Below are 22,771 nucleotides of genomic sequence, written 5' to 3'. Positions count from 1 at the left end.
TATGTTTGCACATCAGGTATCTGCCACCAGAACGTTTTAAATCCCCTATTGAGCAAAAGATTTTCTAATATAATTCGCACCACCGTGTTTTTAAGATTTCTGGGACGTCTGAAGGCAGGAACGTTCCTGGAGTTCCTCATTGACAATATCTTCATGGTCACTGGTGATCAGGTCTTCCAACAGTCTGGAATCCCCATGGGCACGAATTGTGCTCCTTTTGTTAGCTGACCCGTTTTTATATTCCTATGCAGCAGAATTTTTTTTTAAAAACTTCTACGTTAGAAGAAAAAAAGTTCTTGCTGTGGCCTTCAATTCGACATTTAGATATATCGACGATGTATCATCTATTAACAATAAAAATGTTTCATTCATATGTCGATTCAATATATCCCAGTGAACTCGAAATAAAAGGCACTACAGAGTCGTCCACATCTGCTTCATACTTAGATATTTTATTGAAAGTATATATCAACGGCAAACTAACAACTCAACTTTATGACAAACGGGATGATTTCTACTTCTCCATCGTTAACTTCCCATATTTATGTAGCAATATTCCATTATCACCTGCATATGGTGTTTACATATCTCAACTGATTCGATACGCAAGAGCTTGTTCTGCGTATGGTAAGTTGTTATTTCGAAGCAGCCTACTGACAAACAAATTGATGGTGCAGGGGTTTCAACAGTCTCGTTTAAAATCAGCATTTCGCAAATTCTATTGTCGTTATAACGAACTAGTTTGCCAATACAACCTATCATTGGGTCAAATGCTGTCTGACGTGTTTCATACCGATTAAGCCGTTCTTGGCACACTGATTTGACTACGGATAACTCTGTTTACCTCAGGATATAAGGATCACGGCTGGTGTGACGGGCGACAGGGGATGCTTACTCCTGTTAGGCACCTGACCCCACCTCTGGTATATCCAGGGGTCCATGTTTGCCCAACTCTCTATTTTGTATTGCTTATAGGAATTATGAGATTGATCACTGTTCGTTATCTTCACCTTTCCTGAAAAGATTAAATCGAAAAATAAATCAATACAATCTGGCATTAGAGTATTGTAAAAAATGTGGGGGGAAATAATTAAGACTAAGAAAGGATGTTATAAATAATAATGAATTACTTAGAACTAAACATTTTTTTACTGTTTATGGTGATGTTGTGACAAGTAGACGGCAACAAGACAGTGTAAAACAAACAGAACACTGAGTAATAACTATGGGAAGCTAGGCCACATTCGTTTTGGTGAAGTCATTGGATTTGTTCATACCTTTGGGGCGGAATGACCTCAGTCTAAGCATCCAGAATTTCTCCTTGTTTTCTCTCTCCACATCGGTCCATTGAGTATTATGGTCAATAGCCACTACTGTCATGTCTTCCCATTTGTGTCCTGTGAGATTGAAATGCTGGGCAACGGGTTCTCTGGCCCTTTTGGTTTTAATGGTAGACCGGTGTTTATTGATCCTTCTACGTAGATCCCCAGTTTCACCTATGTATTGTTGGTCACAGACCTTACAGCTTATGAGATAAACGCAATTGTCCGTGCGACAGGATGTGTCCCCAAGAATTCGGTAGCTTCAGCCGGTGACAAGGCTCCCAAAACTTCTGTGCTCGCGCTGTGTTTGCACAACAGGCATCTGCTATCAGATTTAAAGCCCTCATTGGGCAACAGATTCCCCAATTTGGTTCGCTCCACCATGTCTTTCAGATTTCTCGGACGTCTGAAGGCAGCCATAGGAGGTTCTTTGAAGACCTCGGCCATTCTTGGGTTCATGTGAAGAATGGGAATATGCTTCTTCAGAATTTTGTTTAGGTCTTTCAAGACAAGGTGATATGTAGTAACCATTGGGACTCTGTCATCTACCGATTTGCCTTTATATTGTAGTACGGATTGTCTGTCGTGTTTCGACATCTCATCAATAGCTGCTTGCACTTTTGGGGCTTCATAGCCTCTCTTGCAGAGGTGGTTTTGCAGATGGGTGCTCTGTTCATGATAAAGTGCAGGAGTGGAGCAGATACGACGGACTCTAGTGGTCAAACCTTTAGGTACTCCTTTGAGCGTATGGGGTGGTTGGCAGCTTGACAGCATGAGATATACATGGGAGTCCGTGGGTTTGGTGTGAAGACTGAACTCGACATTTCCGTCAAAATTCTTAGACTTAGAAAGACGCTACTGGATGCGGAAATATCGACAGTGAACTTAATGGAAGCATGAAATGCATTATCTATTTCAATGAAGTTGTCAAGGTATCCCCAACTTTCTACACATTTCGTCTCAATGTCGTCAATGAATCGCAATCAACTCAGAGGTTTCATTGGTGCCCGCATTAGTAGGTTGCATTCAAGTCTCCCCATAAAAATGTTGGCAGAACTTGGGACCATTTTGGTGCCCATGGCTGTGCCACTAATTTGTAGATAATGTTCGCCGTTGAACATGAAGTTATTGAACTTACAATGTATCCCAGACTTCCCTACAAGCTTCAATACCCTCTTCGCATGGGATGTTGGTGTACAAGGATGTGACGTCCATTGTCACCAACAACGTGTTGTCGGGAAGGTCAGAAGAAGGAGTCTTGTTAATGTAATCGAATTCAGCTTAAGAGATGACGGCAAAACTTCTACATGGGGACGGAAATGTAAATCGAGGAATGAAATTCTCTCCGTGAGATGTCTGATGGCACTTACAATGGGTCGGCCAGCCATGCCTTCTTTGTGGATTTTAGGGAGGAGATAGAACTGACTTACGTGGTCTGCAGTCAGCCGGACAGGATGTTTCGTAAACGTAGTGTTCTAGTTCTTCCTCTTTGTACATTTTATCGAGAGTTTCGATTACGAGGGTTGACAATTCCTGTGTAGGATCTGAATTCAGCTTCTTATAAAACCGCTCATTAGATAGTTGTCTGTTAGCTTCAGCTATGTACGATTCTTTGTCTAGAAAAACTACCGTACACCCTTTATTTGCTTTCTTTATGACAATGTCGTCACAGGTTTTGAGAGATTGAAGGACAGCTCTTTCTTTATTTAATCTTTTCATATCATTTTATATATTATTTTTCATCAGAGTTCAACACTAGTTATATAGCTTTACACCTCCAGGTACGAAATACTCATAATAAGCCGTCATTAGATCGAGTTAACATACCGCTTAAAAATATTGATTAATCCGACTTAACTCACTTTAAGTTAAGTCCTGTTATTGAAATGAACAGAACAAGTATTTGTTGTTCAGGCAAAGAAACATAACTCTTGCAATCAATTGAATTGCACGGTTTTGACACTATCCCCCCAAATACCTATTATGACACTTTCTCTCTTTCTAATCCCTGTGTATATATAGTGCGCAAGTGCTAATTGCTAGTCCTTTTTTAGTTGCATGTCAATGAAAATCCAAATTGAACAGATCTGGAATTCCAATTCAACATCATCGCTCCGTCCTCGACTGACTCACCATATATTTGGGTATAGTAAAAACATATCGTATTTACGTTCAATTATTTTTGCTTAATTTGACAGCTCAACGTTTTTCTTCATGGGTTTTACAAGGCGACTAGCTTCATCTCCACCGCCATTGTACACGTCGTGTTGGCATCATGGTCGGTTCTTTTGGTATTATTGAATTAACTCTAAGTGATTTAAGGGTTGCTATTCTATTCCCATACATCTACTGTAATATTTAAGCATTAATTTTGCTTATTTTTTTTAACTTATCTGTAAGATCGTAATGTTTATATTTAGGCCTACTTAGCTAACCCGACAACACGTGCTGATTCATATTATTCCTCTGATAATATTGTTCAACTTCGTAGAAAATGTTGCGACGTACCAAGCACCCATCTAAATCGCCTTACGCTAGACCGGCACAACATTCAGCTCTTCGGTCACTGCCCACACAGAATCTGACCCCTGCAATTCCAACCCTGATTCAGCTCTGTCCGATATCAAGTCAATCCCAAGAGGAGAACCAGATGGGCATAGAGGACACAGCTATCATTCAATCACAAAGGTAACCTCCCAGCCTAATCGCGGAAACCACCGCATCCACACAGGCACCAGCGACACCCTTCATAACAGGTCTTAATACACAACATGTTTTAAATTTTTGTAATTTTACTTCACATTATTGATGTTTTGCTAGCATTGTTTTGATATTACCTGTCTTAATGCTATGGTAATTTCCTTTTACTACTTTTATAACATGTTGTATCATTTTTATTGTGTGCATCGCTTAATGGTTATTTATTATAATATAATTATTATGCAGCCCCCCCCCCCCCATTTCAAAGAAGAGGGGCATATTGGTTTGCACCTGATGGTTGGTAGACCACGTGTTGTCCGCTCAATATCACCAATTACTTTATCGTAATGATATTTCATATGTGGGTTGGTTATGAGTAGAAGAGGAAGAGGACCCCTATTGTTTTTCAGGTCAAGGGTTAATCTACTCTGGACATAGGAAAACCTTGTCTGCTCAATATCTTGAGAACCATTTGCTTGACAGACATCAAACTTGGTACACTGGTACATCCCAAAGAATAGATGACCCCTAATGATGTTGAAGTCACATGGTCAAGGGTCAAACTGAACATATAAATATACTGACTACTCAATGTTTAAAGAACCCTTTGCTTGACAGACATCAAACTTGGTACACTGGTACATCATCAGGAGAAGATAACCCCTCTTGATTTGAGGTCACATGGTCAAAGGCCAAGGGTCAAACTGGACATATATATATATATTGGCCACTCAATGTCTAGAGAACGCTTTGCTTGACAGACATCAAACTTGGTACACTGGTGCATCTTCAGCAGAAGATGACCCCTCTTGATTTTGAAGTCACATGGCCAAAGGTCAATGGTCAAACTGGATATAAAAAAATATTGTCCAATCAATATCTTGAGAACCCTTTGCTTGACAGACATCAAATTTGGTACACCGGTACATCTTAAGGAGAAGATGACCCCTATTGATTTTGAGGTCACATGGTCAAAGGTCAATGGTTTAATTGTTTCCTAATTTTAAAAATCTTTGTTTGATTGACACCAAATCTGGTACAGCATAAGGAGTAGATGACTCCCATTGATTTTTAGGTCACTTGGTCAATCCACTCCTGACATTGGAAGATATTGTCTGCTCAATATTTCGAATTGGTGATACTACTATCAATCAAATTAGGCACGTGTATACCCCTTTTCAATTTTGCACCATGGGGGACATATATGTTTTACAAACATCTCTTGTTATTACAGGCATTACTGATGAACCTGGGGTTCACGTTCCTCAAGCCATCAAAGATAAAATTTGGGCAAAGCATTATGTCAATTTATCTAAACTTCTGAATTCACAATCACACAACAACCATGATATGCTCAAATTTTCAATCATACAAGGTCAATTAGGTGTCGATCCCAAGGTCAAACATAACAAAATTCCCACGATTCATAACTCCATAGATGGATTTTTAATATTCGCAAGTATATATTTAGTTAGGCACCCTTCTGACATCCAGGGCATCTTAAAATATATTCATGCCATTCGCATAGCACATGATTCTAACCGGCTCGAGTACGATAGGCAGTTCAGGCTAAAACATCCCTCAATCTCCTTTGGTTCCATTGATGCTGAGTTATGGCTCATGTATATGCAATCCTAGGTTTCCTACCAGGTAACCCTTCAAATCAGTCAAAAACCACAGACACATTGGCGCATTCAAATATTCATTGTTTGATTCAAAATATTGAGTGAATTATTGATTCATTGACCTCAAGTGTTGCGATTATCATTTTAAAGGCTTATGTTTTAAACCACACAGCATCGACTTATCAAATAGGCATAAACTCTTTTCAAACTTTAGTACCATATATGAATTCCAGCTATGTTGGCCCCACCAGTTGACCAGGGGCCCATTTTACAAAACAACTTACGACAAAGTCGCAAGTCTTAAATTCTATTACACAGTTATTACTTTGAATGAATGAAGTAAAACTTTTCTAAGGCATAATTTTCAACATTTTTGTTTTAAAAAATTGGATTTGGAGTGAATGATCTTACAATAAACTGGTAAATTCCAGTATGTAAAGTTGGTCGTAAGTCGTAAGTTCTTTTGTAAAACGCGCCCCAGTTTATCAACTATGTTGCTTTCTTAAGTGTCACCTAAGTATCGTTTTCAACGGCTAGGTGCATTAGTTAAAAATCTCAGTTAGAGGGCGGTATTGACAACACAAAACATTCATAGTAAGCTAAATGCTACAGGGATTCCATAGGCTCAACCCAGTAAAGCATGTCCGTTTCCCTATCACTCTTCGTATACTGAACCAGTTCATATCTATCCTACCAATAGTTTGTTCAAGCTCAGACGAAGCCGCCATGTTTTCCACCGCATTTCAGTTGGCATTTTTTGCATTGTTGCGGGTTGTTGCTAGTCACGCCACTCCTACACTATTGTACAATGACGTATCAATAGGCGATGTACATATTTCGTTGTTTATAACTGGCTCAAAACATCAATGCAATAGGGGTTCTACGTTGCACATTTCACTCAACTCACGAGCAGATTCATTGTTCAAGCACATGCACAATTTTTTGTCCATTAGACCAATCACGTGGCCCATTTTACTGCCACCTTAATGCCAAACCGCTCACAAAATATCAACTTGCATCATTAATCCATCGGTCTAGATCCCCAACACGAAATTGAGGCTAGAGGCAGATGGAAATGCGAATCATTTAATTCCTATATCAGAGCCTAAAATTTAAATTTTTAAAATTTTTAAGTATACCTGCAATATTTTGTGTCCTAATTCAATACCCAAGTTTGTAGGTTCCCGTACTACTGTCTGGATCATTGCCTCTTCCATTATTCATTATGCTGCCCGCCACGCAGAAAAGCATTTCGGAAACCCGCATATGGATCTACTACAGCACAATTTTTTGTGCGGTAAGAGTGGTATGGTGTGGAAGGAGGTGGAGCCTATTGTTGCACAAAGGGGCAAGCCTGATGTTATATTAATTCATTGGGGGGGGGGGGGGGACAGTATTGTTACAACACCATTGGTTAGATTGCAAAAATTTCTGAAATTAACTATTGCCTATTTACAAACTTTTCTTCCACAAACTCGGTTCATATCGTCCCAGATTCTCCCCAGGCGTTACTATACACATACGTTCTGAAATATTGCAGCAGACAACGCACGTAAGAGTATTATCAAATATTTAGCCCCATTCGTAACACCCCACAATGCCGAATACATAAAATACCTAGTTCTTCAACAATGCTCTTCCAAATTTCACAGACACGGTATGCATTTGTCTGATATTGCTCAGGTTATGTTTTTAAACACCATCCGGGATGGATTGCTCAGCATTGTCCAACGAAACGCCAGAATATTTCCTTAACCAAACTGCTATTTGATAAACAGTCTCCCTGTCATGGCTCGAGCAAAATTTTGCCCACTCGTGGCGGATGTCTTTATGTATGTTAACATTTCTTATATATACATGAAGACATATGGCCGAACTTTGCTAAGCCTGCCACAAATTTTGTTTCAGTCCAGGTCCGTGGCCAATACTTGGGCTTATTGACATTGAATGATTGATTGATATTAATATTGATTGATTGACACATTGGTGGATTGGAATATTGATTGATTGAAATATTGTGTGAATTATTGATTGATTGACACATTGGTGGGTTGAAATATTGATTAATTGATTGAAAATATTGAATGAATTATTGATTGGTATATTGATTGATTGACACATTGTTGGATTGAAATATTGATTGATTGAAAATATTGAGTGAATTATTGATTGATTGACTCAAACATGCATGGACTATTGATGATACAACATAACTATCTAAAAGTCGTTGTAGATCATGCATTTCATTACAGAGTGTATTTGATATACATACTGGTGGTTTGTATTGATATGAACATTGTCGTTGAATTGGAAATATGTTTTTATTAAGTAAAGCCATAACAAAGACTGCCAATGTGTTATCGTTCTGTTCTATTGAAATAGTTAAATCGTTCTTTGTTTTTTACTTGATCCAGCGTAGGACTGATTAGTTCAGTTCAGTCTGGACGCTTGATTAGAACAGACTTTTCTATTGCCACATATTATACTCGATAATTCTAATGTATAGAAGTTTTGTTTGTTATCAGCTTGTTATCAGCTTTTCTAACTTGGTTGTAATGTTAGTTTCCTTTTCTATTTAGTTTTCTTCTTTTCTATGCAAATATTCTATCGTCCTGAGGAAGGGACAGGTCATCCCCAAAATTATTTGACAAGTTATGTGATTTGAATATACATGTATTTTGGAACTGCATATTTTCCTGCTTTATTATTTAATTATTTTGACTGTGTGATATCAACTCTTTCTATTTGGATTATATATATATCTATACAAAGCACTAAAATGACGAACGACACGAACAACCAGATTGTCAAATTTTCGGGACGACCCGTCCCTTCTTCGGGACAAAGAATTACATAATGTGGCATCCACAGGACAAACGAAAAGAATTACATTATGTGGCCAATATCAACAGATAATAATAACAAAAACTACATATAAATTCATCTAGCACTACAACTACACTAATCTACAAACGTATTTACAACGCAGACTACATGTTGTTTGGTTTTTAGGTTTGCCAATCAATGTTAAAAGCGGAACGAATTAGGACATGCTTTATTCGTCCAAAGAGCTGATCCAAAATGTATTAAGTGATAAAAATAGACTTAATTAATCTCAAGTGGAACGAGTTAACCATATTACGTTGACAAATAGTAAAGCTAACTCGTACCCAGAGGGATTCTATTTTAACTATGCATTAAGAATAAATAATTATAAAAGATAATAATAATTTTTAAAAAAATCATTAAAAAAAATAATGATAAAAAATAAGATATGTAAATGAATGAACACTATGAAAATAAAGTATAAAATAAGAAATGAAGAAAAATTTGAGAGAGAAATAATATAAAAAACAAGTTTGAATAAGTAAACAAAGTGGACCAACTCCAAACAAAAACAAAGAATAAGCAACCTAGGAAATTAAATCAACATCAGACATTCCCATACTGATCATGTCTGGCTGTTCGTTAATCTGGTTGTTCGTGTCGTTAGTGCTTATATATTTATATATAGTTCCAACAACACTAAGTTGGAACTTAGTGCTTATATATATATATATATATATATATATATATATATATATATATATAAGCACTAAGTTCCAACAACACCCGATACCTCAAAGTGTCGGATCCACAACATGGATACAAGGTCAAATACAAAAAATTATACAAAGCACTAAAATGACCAACGACACGAATAACCAGAGTGTCTGGTTGTTCGTGTCGTTGGTCATTTTAGTGCTTTGTATATATATATATATATATATATATATATATATATATATATAATCATTATTATTATCATTATACTACAGTATAGTATATTTATGATTATCATTTTGAATGGCATCAGATTGAAATGAATACAGCCCAGGTTCACTAAAGATTACATGAAGAACTAAATCTATTTTCAATTATGAATACTAACTTTCCTTTTTATATCAACTTTTACTTTTCTAGTGTGTTGCTATTCACCAACCTGACCCAATCCGCGGTGTTTTCTTTTCTCTAGAATATGATCTCTCCTAAGTATGGCATACTGAAAGTAACAAAAACTCCAACAGCCTTAACAATGTCATGGCCGTTCACATAGTAGGAGCAGATGGCTTTTTATAGATTTAAGGTAGATCACTGCATCAACATTTACACAGTTTATGACACTACGTCATAAGATGGCGATGTTTGGTGAAATTATTTGTATCGATCGCTATGTTTGTAAATCTGCATGTACGTAGCTGAGATAAGGTATTGGGCTACTCAACCGTAGATCCCGAATTCAAATCCGCAAGTGTCTCTTATATATTTATAGAAATAAATTGTTGAAAATTATGTTTTACCTTGCAACTTACAATTTATATTTGGCATGCATGTGTATCATAACATCCTACTAGAAAGCAATGTATAGCTTCCTTTCAAACATGTGGTGGTACTAGCGTATTGTATCAAATACAAAAAGTGGATATATTTCTATACTCACAGCTTTTCGAAACTCTTTTCTATTTTTCCAGAGGTTGCCGATTGTTTGTCCGTGGCCCTTCAATAATGATGGAATCAAAAATAAACATCAGAGTACTGAATACCTTTAAGCCACATACACGCGACGTTTTAAATATCTATAATATTAAGGTAAGACCTTGTCAGAGTTGCTTCTAAACGGTAGGGGTATAATTTTCACCGAAAATTGCAGGCGATACAGCTGGTAAAAAAGAAAACCAAGATGGTGGCATGATATACCTTATGCATAGTTTGTTTACAGGAAACATTTCTTTTATTATAGATATTTAAAACGTCGAGTGCCTGTGCTCTAAGCGTGTGGATTCTGACATTTACATGAAACATGGCCGCATTCTCATATCAACGTACTGAAAGTACTAATAGCACAAAGCGTATGATTGATTTATTTTACTTTAACTTCCCACTCGAGAATGTTTCACTCATACAGAGACGTCACCATTGACGATGAAAGGCTGTAAAATTTAGGCCTATGCTCAACGCTTACTGCCATCGAGCATATTGTGCCACACCTGCTGTGACACGGGGCCTCGGGTTTTGCGGTCTCATCCGAAGGACCGCCCCATTTAGTCGCCTCTTACGACAAGCAAGGGGTAGTGAGGACCTATTCTAACCCGGATCCACACGGGGATCTAAGCGTGTGAATTCTGACTATTCTGTCACACTAACGTTTAATCCATTGTTTTAAAAATGAATTTGAAAATAGATGATTGAGGTGAAGGTTGTCTACTGAAATTACGAAATGAAATTCAGATGTTTCGACAAAACGAAATTGATACTGCGAGTACTATACTTGCTTTGCGTTATTTAAACATGCATGTAATACGTAATTGATAGGTTTGAGAAAGGTATAAATTATGAATGGAAAAAAAAATTATGCATCAGTATTAAAGTGTTTTTAAACTACTATAGATGAGGGTTTTTTGTTTTGGTTACAATTTTAGAAATACTAAAAACGCTTAAGAAATATTTGAACAAGAATAGGACATATTGAAATGTTTGCCTCCCACCTTATGAAAGGTGAAGATAACGAACAGTGATCAATCTCATAACCCATGTAAGCAACACAAAATAGATAGTTGGGTAAACACGGACCCCTGGACACACCAGAGGTGGGATCAGGTGCCTAGGAGGAGTAAGCATCCCCTGTCGATCGGTCACACCCGCCGTGATCCCTATATCCTGAACAGATAAATGGAGCTATCCGTAATCAAAATCTGTGTGCCAAGAACGGCCTAACAATCGGTATGAAACACGTCAGACAGCATTTGACCCAATGATAGGTTGTATTGACGAACTAGATCGTTATAACGACCATAGAATTTGCGAAATGCTGACTTGAATCGAGACTGTGGAAACCCCTGTACCATCAACTTGTTTGTCAGTAGCTTGCCTCGATTTAAAAACTGACTATACACAGAACAAGCTCTTGCTTATCGAATCAGTTGAGAGATATAAACACCATATACAGGTGATAATAGAATATTGCTACATAAATATGGGAAGTTGACGATGGAGAAGCTGAAATCATCCCATTAGTCATACAGTTTAGTTGTCAGTTTGCCGTTAATGTCTACTTTCAATAAAATATCTAAGTATGAAGCAGAAGTGGACGACTCTGTGGTTTCTTTTATTTCGAGCTCACAACAGGGATATATCGAATCGACATATGAATGAAAGTTATTATTGTTAATAGACAAAAACGTCGTCAATTTATCTAAATGTCGAATTGAAGGCCACAGCAAGAGATTTCTTCTTCTCATGTAGAATGTTTTTAATAAATTCTGCTTCATATGAATATAGAAACAGGTCAGCTAACAAAAGAGCACAATTCGTGCCCATGGAAATTCCAACAGACTGTTGGAAGACCTGATCACCAAAAGACCACTAAGATATTGAAACGTTCCGCACCGAGACCAATTGTAAAATTACTATAATTAATGGTTTCGATGGTTTCAAAGTGTGTGAGCCCTTCTGTACCTGGCTGAAATCAGGTAATGACAAAGATGATTAAAAGTTCCTATAAAATTTATTAAGGTTAAGAGAAAAACACAAAGTCAAAATATGTTCTGTAAATTCCATGGGTTGATCTCGGGGTTGACCTTCTCCTATCTTGGGGGTGCTGACCGGATATTCCCTCAAATACACAGAATGTATGAAGGTGCTGACTTTCACTTTTACTAGAAGGTACACTGATTGTATGAAGGTGATGACTACTATTAGAAGGTACACTGAGTGTATGAAGGTGTTGACTTCTATTAGAAGGTACACTGGGTGTATGAAGGTGTTGACTTCTATTAGAAGGTACACAGAATGTATGAAGGTGCTGACTTTCACTTTTACTAGAAGGTACACTGATTGTATGAAGGTGATGACTACTATTAGAAGGTACACTGAGTGTATGAAGGTGTTGACTTCTATTAGAAGGTACACTGGGTGTATGAAGGTGTTGACTTCTATTAGAAGGTGCAAAACATTGACCAACAGGTTGATAACCTTCTGTGTAAACCAACAATTCTAAGTAGACGGCTATTAAATAAGTCCTTAATAGATATCAATCAATTCCAGAGAAGGTGTTGAATATTCTATGGAGAAGGTGTAGTAAATAAGGGGATGGTGATGATGATGCTGATGCAGAAGGGTGATGCTAATTAAGATGTTTCATGAATGAAACATAATAACAAATATTTCCAACTAAACAATAAGGTGTTAAATATGCACCTTCTGACTGGGGATGTCGGGCTAAAAAAGTTGTTGTTGACTCATCTCTGGGGATGCGGTGACCGAAGTGCTGAAATCCAGTCGGGTTCGGCAATATATAGCCTGTTGACGTCACGTGACCCCGACCTCATAATTATTCATGAAGTAAAATGGCTGTCTGCAGAGTAAACCGTGCAGATATACTCTGCAGAGAAAACGGCTGATACGGATTATCTCCGATATTTAACATCATCAAGAGAGTTAAATGTAAGTTTTTGACACTTGTAGGTCTTGCCTAACATATTCTTATTGCATGATAAGACGTATTAAAACTAAAATCTCGCTGAGATTTGAAGGTGCTGAGCACGTGCGTTTACGATGTTCGTCGAAGTATTCAACTGTCTGGGGTTGTTTAACTACGTTAATTTTCAACTTCTAATACCTTAAAGTTGTATAATAGTTGATAGGAATCTTCCATGTTGTAATCATACTCTTTAGATGATGTAGTTTGATGATTTAATACTCTTTTCGTATGAAAATAATACTGTGTTTGTACAGTACCGTACTAAAGTATTCGCCGTATATAAACAACGGAGTGTAACTCAACAACTCAGAATGTAGGAGAATTAAACTATTTTACTGCAGTAATAGATATATTAATATCATTACCACAAGTTCTATAAAATATCTGATAATATCAATAACAATGCAATAATCTAAATAAATATCTCAAACTAGTAACGATGCCATAAAAGCCTATTCCTTCTATGAAATTTCTGATAACATCAACAACGATGCAATAAATTAAATAAATATCTCAAACTAGTAACGATGCCATATAAGCCTATTCCTTCTATGAAATCTCTGATAACATCAACAACGATGCAATAAATTCCTAACAAATTCCTGGAGCATAACAATATTGTGAATGAGAAACTCTAGCATATTTTTAATTTCAACTTCAGAGTACTTGTGCGTGGAATCAGAGTGGTGTTTAACAAAGTAAGTGTTTGGATGATTGATCACTAGATATGAATATTTCCTTTTTCCATTTTTGAAGAAGCAACTGTCTATGATGTCAAAAATTCTAGTCTTTAATTTATCGTGAGGAATGGTCGTGTATAGTGTTGAAAAATCATAGGTTTTGATGTTATTGATTTGAGAAAAGTTTTGCGATTTCAAGTTTACTAAAAGTTCTTTAGAATTTTTTAGAATACACATTTGATTAACACCACTTCTGGCATACGAAAGGCGAAGATAACGAACAGTGATCAATCTCATAACTCCTATAAGCAATACAAACTAGATAGTTGAGCAAACACGGACACGACAGAGGTGGGATCAGGTACCTAGGAGGAGTAAGCATCCCCTGTCGACCTGTCACAACCGCCGTGAGCCCTATATCCTGATCAGGTAAACGGAGTTATCTGTAGACAAAATTAGTGTGCCAAGAACGGCTTAACAATCGATATGAAACACGTCAGACAGCATTTGACCCAATGATAGGTTGTATTGACGAACTAGATCGTTACAACGATAATAGAATTTTCGAAATGCTGACTTCAATCGAGACTGTTGAAACCCCTGTACCATATGTAGTCGCACAGTAAGTTTGAAGTTTCGCCTTCACAGCTGTTAATATTTTTCTGAGGAGCAAAGATAGGGGCTTGGATCCAGCAATGTATCTTTGTTTGTAAGGGTTTTTATGTAGTTTAGGAATGCAGTATAGGTACGGTAACTCATATTCATTTGACCCATTGACTCGGATATTAAATGTGTCTAAAACTGAAGCATGGTTTTGAAGAATTTCATCTTTTGAAAGGGCAGTTGGAGTATAAGTACGATTACCAAAAGTGGAATTAATGCCAAGTTCGTTTAAAATACAGTTGTAATAATGAGCCTTATGATAGTGTCATAATTCCTTTTAAAAAGAACTAACGATGCAATATTTTCGTTTTTGAAAAACGATCCGCAAAATAAATATGACGTGAAATGAAAACAAATTCTGGTTAAAGGCTTAAACTATGATGGATTTGATTAATGAACACTGATGCATACATATGGAAGATTTCTGTTGACTGTTTTACCTCCTGGAAATACACAAGTTCCTGAAAATTACTTGTTGACTATCATTTTCACTCAAATTATATTCCGACCGAGATTCAGTCGGAACTAGCTCGTTAAAAAAAAATATTAAGATCGGATATTAGAGTCGGAGGCTCTAACTTGTCGGAGTATACCAAGCCCCTATCTTCGTTCCTCACAAAAATATGAACTATGAAGGTATTGTGTAACAACTTTCGCAAGAAGTGGTGTAAAAAACACCCCAAAGAACTTTTAGCAATGAAATCACAAAACCACTTTTCATGACCATTTGCAGGATGAATTAATGACGAAGCTTTGTGACAAGATCTGGTGGGTGACCGGTCAGCAAGGGATGCATTTTCCTCTTAGACACTCGATCCCAAATCTGGTGTGTTCAGAGGTCCATGTTTGTCCTATTCATAATTTTTTTATTCTTTATGGGATTTATCAGATTGATCACTGTTCTTCACACAGAATACACTCTTCTTGATATTCCTTAAATTACATCCACACACATAAAGTACATTCATCGTTGTATACATGTACAGTATATTAAACCAGAGATTATTTTTATGAAAACAAACGTCTCCCCAGCTCCCCAAATTGAAAGTGCTCCAAATGAAACTTCCTCACCTTAATGTACTGAATGGTATGGAGGAGAAAGCATGAGCAGGAACTTAGACATTATGAACTCCTATAAGCCACATAGGAGAAGTGTTCACAAACTATTGTACACCCTCCACCCCTCAGCTCCACCATACTTTTAAGGAAAACAATTGGATCCCCCTGTCCCTATAATATGCACATCTACAAATGACATTGAAGTATTGTACAAAATTTAAAGTTTATCGGATAAACCATATAGGAGGAGAAGCGTTCGCAAGGTATCTTAACATCCTCCACCCCTCTTAGATCCACTTTAACTTTTAGGAAAATAATTGGATCCTCCTGTCCCACCAATATGCACATCTACAAATGGCAATGAAGCATTGTACAAAGTTTCAAGTCTATCCGATAAACCATATAACAGGAGAAGCGTTCACAAGATTTTGTGACAGACGGACGGACACAAAGTACAAAACAATATGTCTTCCCCTGAAAGAGGGAAGACATAATTACTTCCACATACAAAATACTTTAATCGTTGTATACATGTATACTAAATTACCTCCACACGCGGAAAACAAAAGCTACGCATCAAAGTTCCAGTATCTTGAAGACCATCTTCGTAAGCCAAGATTTCGATTCGCTTACTCTCATTTCCCCATTGGCCGATTTAGTCGCATTTCTAAGCCTTCAAAATATCGCGCTTTGGCTTTCCAAGGCATCCAATCAAATCACGCCATACATACCGTTTGGTTTGAGTAATGGCGAATACTTTATTCTTTCCTTTATTTAGCAATTGCAGCAACTTATTGAACAGTTTGTTTTGATATGTTAATAGCTATTACCATAACTTGTATATCCATACAGCATCATTACAAACCAAGCCTAACGATTCTCAGTACTTACAGTACTTTGATATTGATATGGACGCTCCCAGGGGTTGATTGATAGTATGTTGTTTAATGGGACGTCCCACTCGGGAATATTTTCACGCATACATAGACGTCTCCCAGGGATTGAAAATATTTTAAATATAAAAGATTCGTTAATCTTTATGAAATATCTCCCTACTGAAGAAAGCTACATCTTAATGATTTTCAGAATTCACTATATACAGCATAATTCAGAATTCACTATATACATCATAATGACAAATTAAAATCTTTTGTCACATTTTCATGTTCACTTCCTTTAATCAACCGTTACTGAGTTATATAATATATGTAGCTAATCTTTGTTTATTTAATTATCTGAGCGAGTGTAGATGGACGGAGACAGGGAAGATGAAGTAAACAACAGGAGATACAATATTGTACTCTGGAGGGAACGATGGAAATCATAGGAGTGGTGTAGTAATAATACTATCCAAAGATGCAACAAAATGCCTGGATGAATGGACCCCAGTAAATGACCGTATAATAACTGCACGATTCTGGTCAAAGTACATCAAAACAACAGTTTGGCAAGTGTACTCACCAACAAACGAGGTACACACAAAAGACAAGGACATTTTCTTTGAACAACTCAAAGCGGTTATGCAGAGTTCACCGAAACATGACCTACTAGTCTTACCTGGAGACTGGAACGCCAAGATAGGAACCATGCAGGATGGTGAGGATGGGACAGTAGGGGCATGGGGCAACATGTGAGAGAAACGACAATGGTGATAGATTTGTAGACCTCTGCGGCACTAACAACAATGTCATCACACCACAATGTTCCTACATAAGGAGATACACAAGCTGTCTTGGACATCTCCAGATGAAAATTATCAAAACCAGATAGATCATGTAGTCATCAACTCGAAGATTAAAAGACCATTGCAAGACGTTAGAGTATATCGAGGGGCAGATGTTGGAAGTGACCACCAACTTACCATTGCAAAAATAAAGTTAAAACTTCACAAAACAGGAAAGCAGGAAACAAAGACAAGAAGATTCCAAACATGCAAACTTGAAATATCAGACAGAAATATAGAAATCAACGTAGTGTGCATCAGAGTATAACGATTTGTTTCAAATTCTTGGGTAAACCTTTATCCAAACAAGCACGGAATATCAAGAATAGTGAATGTATGAGAGCCACCTTCAAATACATATAATAATAGAAACAATGCTAATAATAATAATACATGTAATAATAATAATAATGTTAAGAATAATAATGACGACGATGATGGTGATGGTGGTGGTAGAGAGAGGGCTAAATTAGGCTGTGCCTGCTGCCCAATCCTATTCATTTTTGAATAAAATATTGTTTAAATTGAGGATGGTGGTAGTAGTGATAATAATGATGATGATGATATGTAAACGTTGCGTATCCTCTTCACTTACTGAACTTTTCACATTATGATAGACCTCGACAACATCTTCATTTTTCAGCCATCCCGCCTGGCGATCATACTGCACAAACAATATAATGGATATTTTACTTAAAGAGACAGTAATATTGCTCGTTTTTTCCTTCATATTGCTGTTGTTCTCATCCAAATCATCCTATTCATTTCTAATATTGTAGAAACGATAAATGAATTATATTTATCAACTTAAAAATGATTGCATGGATGTTAAAACTTACACTACAAGCCAACGTAAATAGCAGACTGAATTTTTGACGAAATTTGGGGGACGTAATTTGATGATTAAAATTGTTTTATAACTTGGAAATAAATGCATTTATCGTTTACAGGAAATGACTTATACTTGTCATTTGGACTCATTTTAATTCTTTAAAAAAAGAAAGAAAATGAACAAAATGACCTTTAGTTTCCCTTTAAATTTCCGGTGTTGGCTTTTTTTCTTCTGAAAAGAATATTTGTTTTCTGAATTATCTTACTATGAAAGGTGAAGATAAAGAACAGTGATTAATCAGCGGGGAACCAGTTTAATATATAACGCGCTTCATCAAGGTATCACACCGGTAATTATCCAATCAAAATGAACATAGTCAATTGTAGTTCCATATATTTAAAGATTATTTTTTCCTTGCGCGATTTTTCTCATTTCCTCTTCTTCTTTTCTCTTAATTTTTGTACCCCTGATTAGGGAATTTTGTGTAATTTGTAGAAATAATCAAGTGTATACAAAGGAACTATTTGCTATTGGTAGCTGAGGCTACTTCCTGAGGTGCACTCCGGCTGTTTACACACATGTGAAAAACACGTGGATTTGAGGGTAGTCTTGTTTGCGGGTAATTTTTTTTTTCGAAAATGCCGCGTAGGGTGTTGTTTTTCTGGTGTCGGCAGACGAGATAGGTAACATAGAACGTTTCCGACTGCGTTATTCGGCATCAATTTTGTAAACTGATTTTTAATGATTTTTTTCCTCTATAGTAATATATAGTGAAAATAATTACCGTTGTGATACCTGAAGTATGCTGGCGGGAAGTGTCGCTGATCATAACCAAGCTCCGGTAAGCTCAATATATTCTACAAATCCAATATCACCAGAAAAACAATGCATATTGTTTATCACGGTCCGAAATGTTGTTCATCTTCGATAGTTTGTCGATCACATATACAATTGTATTATACATAGTCTCTCGTTTTGTGGTACGCCCTGATTCGACTCGTAATGGTAAGATTTCCGATTAAGTTGCCCAAATTAGTTTTGTGCTTGTATCCAGTAACAGAAAACAATTAAGTTAAATTTCCTCTGTTTACTTTTTACGCCATTACATTAACTCTTAATTTCAACATCTTATATTTTGAGATAATTATCATTTGATTACGTACGACACGAATAAATGGATATCTATTCTCGTGATTCGGAGATTTTGAACATCTCGTGAGTACGAGATATTTTCTCGTGGGTACGATGTTTATTTGTATAATTTACCACGACTTTATTACAGTGCAATACATTGTACTAAGCAGACTTCTATAAATCAAAAGAAAGGTGTACAATCATCTAAAATCATCTAAAATCATTGAAATAAAGGTGATGATCTCTTACCAACTGGTCCAGCGATTCTTTGATGCTTCTATGGGCCCTGTGCATTTTGGGTTTTGGAGACCTGTTGGTATTTATAATGAAACGGAAGACCTCCTTCACACATGAGTCTGACACTCCGATTTCCTATACAGCGAATATAATGAGAAAGACATATATATATATATATATATATATATATATATATATATATATATATTAAAAGAAATAGAATAAAAAGTACATAAAGGCGTCCTAACATTTCACGTACATAACGACGTCATAAACGAATTCGTTTTTTTTTTTAACTTTGTGTACTGTTTATTCTATTTCTTTTAATATTTTATACCGGACACTGTGATTTTTTTAAAAAACACAATATGGATATATATATATATATATATATATATATATATATATATATATATCACTAAAAACGAAATTAGATTGTAATTTTTTTTTAGGGCAAACGAAAATGTTTACATAAGATGGCAAAAGCTATATAAAGATATACAAAGAATAATAATAACAAACAAATAAAACCAACTAGCACTAAAAGTACACAAAGTAGTACCGGTATTGTCACTTATCGTTGGTCAAAATATGTATTTCTTATACAAAATATCGGGTAAACTATAGACATTTAAAAAGCATTGGTGTTCTGTTTGGAAAGAAAATGTCAACGAAATTAATGGGGCTTATCTAATATGGATAAACCAGGTTATTTCGTTCACCTTTATCTTGATTAAATTGGAAATGGATCGGGTTCGTCGTACGGAATTCCTATTTTCATTTCGCGCATGTCATAGATTACTCCTTTTCATTTCGTCATTCGAACAGAGCAGATGCAAAAATAAATTATTTTACACCCACCCTCCCTCTTCCCCTCAATTTTTATGTCCCTTAGTATCTCTGTCAATTTTGTAATGCTGTCTGTTCTTCAGTTGTCGTTTCCGGTTTGTTAATTCCTCGTTTCAGCGTCATGTCGTGGATCAATGCAAGCAGAGGTTCATCGACTGTGGATGTGCATTGCAGACTCCAAAATCCCTATCCTGAGTGATTGTTGACAGATAAGCATAATTCTGCATAGAATGCTGTCTCCGGGGGTACTGTTTTTTCCAGGCTCCCTTGAATCAAGATGGTATTTCTATTGCTTAATATCTATATTTATTTATCTTATGCTGCCATATTATCATCATCGGCGCATACATTGTATTATATTTGTACTTTCTCCAATGTATCATTAAATGGTATGACAAGCATGCCAAATGGAGTTTGTGTTTGACTGGATGGTATTTAAAAACAAAATTTCCCCCTTTGTAAAGGGTTTTCTGGTCAAGTTTGTGTCTGTTGTCAATGTCAAGGCAGTAACAAAATAATTACTTTATAACATTTGAATTAATTCTAAGTCTCTACTACTTGTAAAAGAGTAACAAAATTGAAATACACGCCTAGGGGTATAAAGATCGACGATATATTGGATAAAATAGAAACTGTAAAATCGTGCAGAGTTAGAACATTTTGATTAAAGCATCCTCCCACCACAAAATGTAACTCCTTTCCAAACCCTTTCAAAATTTGAATCGACATTGATTTTTTTTTTCAATTGGATAGGCTTTCCACATTTGAATGAGTGTTTTGATAAAATGATAAAAATCATATCAATACTGACAATTTTGAACGTTTTGGATTCATCAATTTACTCTCAATTTCGCTTCGAAGATCGTACGGAATTCAAAGATTTCTTCATGCTGATTCGGACTTTTGAATGCTTATGAAGTGAATGCTTTTGAATCACTTGATTTTGACTGGCAGCAAAGGTGTTGTGTAGAAAATTATTTAAATATCCCTTCAAGGGGGTCCACACTCACCTTCCAAGTATGAGATTATTCCCTGCTCCTTATAATAAGTAATGTTATTTTAACAGAAACCCTTTTACCAATGTTTTTACAATTAACATGTGTCGTGTTCAGATAAAACTTACAGTGTCTTTGCGACTCATCCCAATGGCAGATAAAACTTCAGATTTGGCACCCAGAAAGCCTGATATTTTGGCTAATATTTGACTTTCACATTCCCCTTTCGGAAATCCTAGATCCGCCACTAAGTCATGCATACGTTTCTCCTAGCTCTTTGTTTTCCAACGGTCATACTGATCCCAAAGTAAATATTAGTTCACGTATGAGTTTTATCTCATTCTGGTTTTACCTCGTTTCTCACAGTATCTGTAAAAATTCTGGATCTATCCACTCTCTCACAAAAATAGAGAAAGCTCTGGGAAAATTGTCATTTCACGATTTTTGCGCAAGATGAGCTGTAGTACGTGTCTTTTTAAGTAATGAATATATACTGTGTCTGGATCAATAAAATCAGTCTAGATACATGTAGAACTCCGCGCAGTTGTGCTCAAAAGCTGAGGAGCTAAGCATTAAACAATAAATCACGATTAATACTGGTACATGTATAGAGTTTATCAAAGAGTTAGATAAATGAATTACAATTCATGCTTACCTGTACTTCTTTCTGTATCTGAACCAACAGATAAAATTAATAAATAGTGATGAGAATTATTCATAGGCGCCTGGGTCAAGGATATTGCACGTTTACCTATTATAATAATATGTAAACAATGGAGGAAATTCGAAACACAAATAAATATTTCTCTTCAATTTATGGCGTCTCTTTTAACAGTTTTTTTTTTATGTTTCAGGAAGCTTGACTACATGTACCATGGCCACAGAACACTAATTTATCCACTTTTAAAATGTGGTTTATCCCATTAATTCATAATAGGTCCTAGTTAAATAGTGTTCAAGGAACACGTAATATCAATTATGAAATAGTCAAGGTACATGATATATCTACTGTAAAATAGTCAAGGATCACGTGATATCTACTATGACATTGTCAAGGTACACGTGATATCTACTATAAAATAGTCAAGGAACACGTGATATCTACTATAAAATAGTTGTAGTAATTGGGGCTATACGGACCGTGGATATCGGCCTGGATACCTCAGTGGTTAGAGCACCTGACTAGTAATGCAGGGGTCCCGGATTCGATTCCCGGTCCAGCCAAAGATTTTCTCCTCTTTACTATATACTACATTCATATACATGTATACTACATTGTATATTTACATGACAGATATGAGATTGATACTATCCTAAGATTAAAGATGACTTAGTAAGCCTCGGTGTGTTCACGGGCGAATATTCGGACGTGGATCTCTGTAGATCTCTAGCGTCTTAAGTACAGAGTACTTATTCTCTATATATACATGCAA

The 22,771-nt window shown here is 36.2% G+C and overlaps 1 protein-coding gene and 1 long non-coding RNA gene across 2 annotated transcripts in view; one reads left to right on the top strand and one right to left on the bottom strand.

Annotated features, from left to right (window-relative positions):
- LOC125675238 (uncharacterized) overlaps window positions 1-22,010 on the bottom strand; it is a 37,183-nt gene extending 15,173 nt beyond the window's left edge. Inside the window, exons 1-5 of the mRNA XM_056157737.1 lie at window positions 21,994-22,010; window positions 19,507-19,629; window positions 17,887-17,955; window positions 10,128-10,184; window positions 9,630-9,689 (exon numbers count right to left, since the gene is read on the bottom strand). Of these exons, the coding sequence (XP_056013712.1) occupies window positions 9,630-9,689; window positions 10,128-10,184; window positions 17,887-17,955; window positions 19,507-19,551 (231 nt within the window). The 5' untranslated portion in view covers window positions 19,552-19,629; window positions 21,994-22,010. The remainder of the gene's footprint in view (window positions 1-9,629; window positions 9,690-10,127; window positions 10,185-17,886; window positions 17,956-19,506; window positions 19,630-21,993) is intronic.
- On the top strand, window positions 3,339-7,996 carry LOC125675243 (uncharacterized). The gene is made up of 3 exons (XR_007370399.2): window positions 3,339-3,466; window positions 3,814-4,010; window positions 5,257-7,996. It is a non-coding gene; the product is annotated as an uncharacterized LOC125675243 (long non-coding RNA).
- Window positions 22,011-22,771: the final 761 nt, after the last annotated feature.

The sequence above is a fragment of the Ostrea edulis genome, chromosome 3 (genome assembly GCF_947568905.1).
Source record: "Ostrea edulis chromosome 3, xbOstEdul1.1, whole genome shotgun sequence".
NCBI classification, from domain to species: Eukaryota; Metazoa; Mollusca; class Bivalvia; order Ostreida; family Ostreidae; genus Ostrea; species Ostrea edulis.
This window is presented reverse-complemented; position numbering and strand designations above follow the sequence as displayed.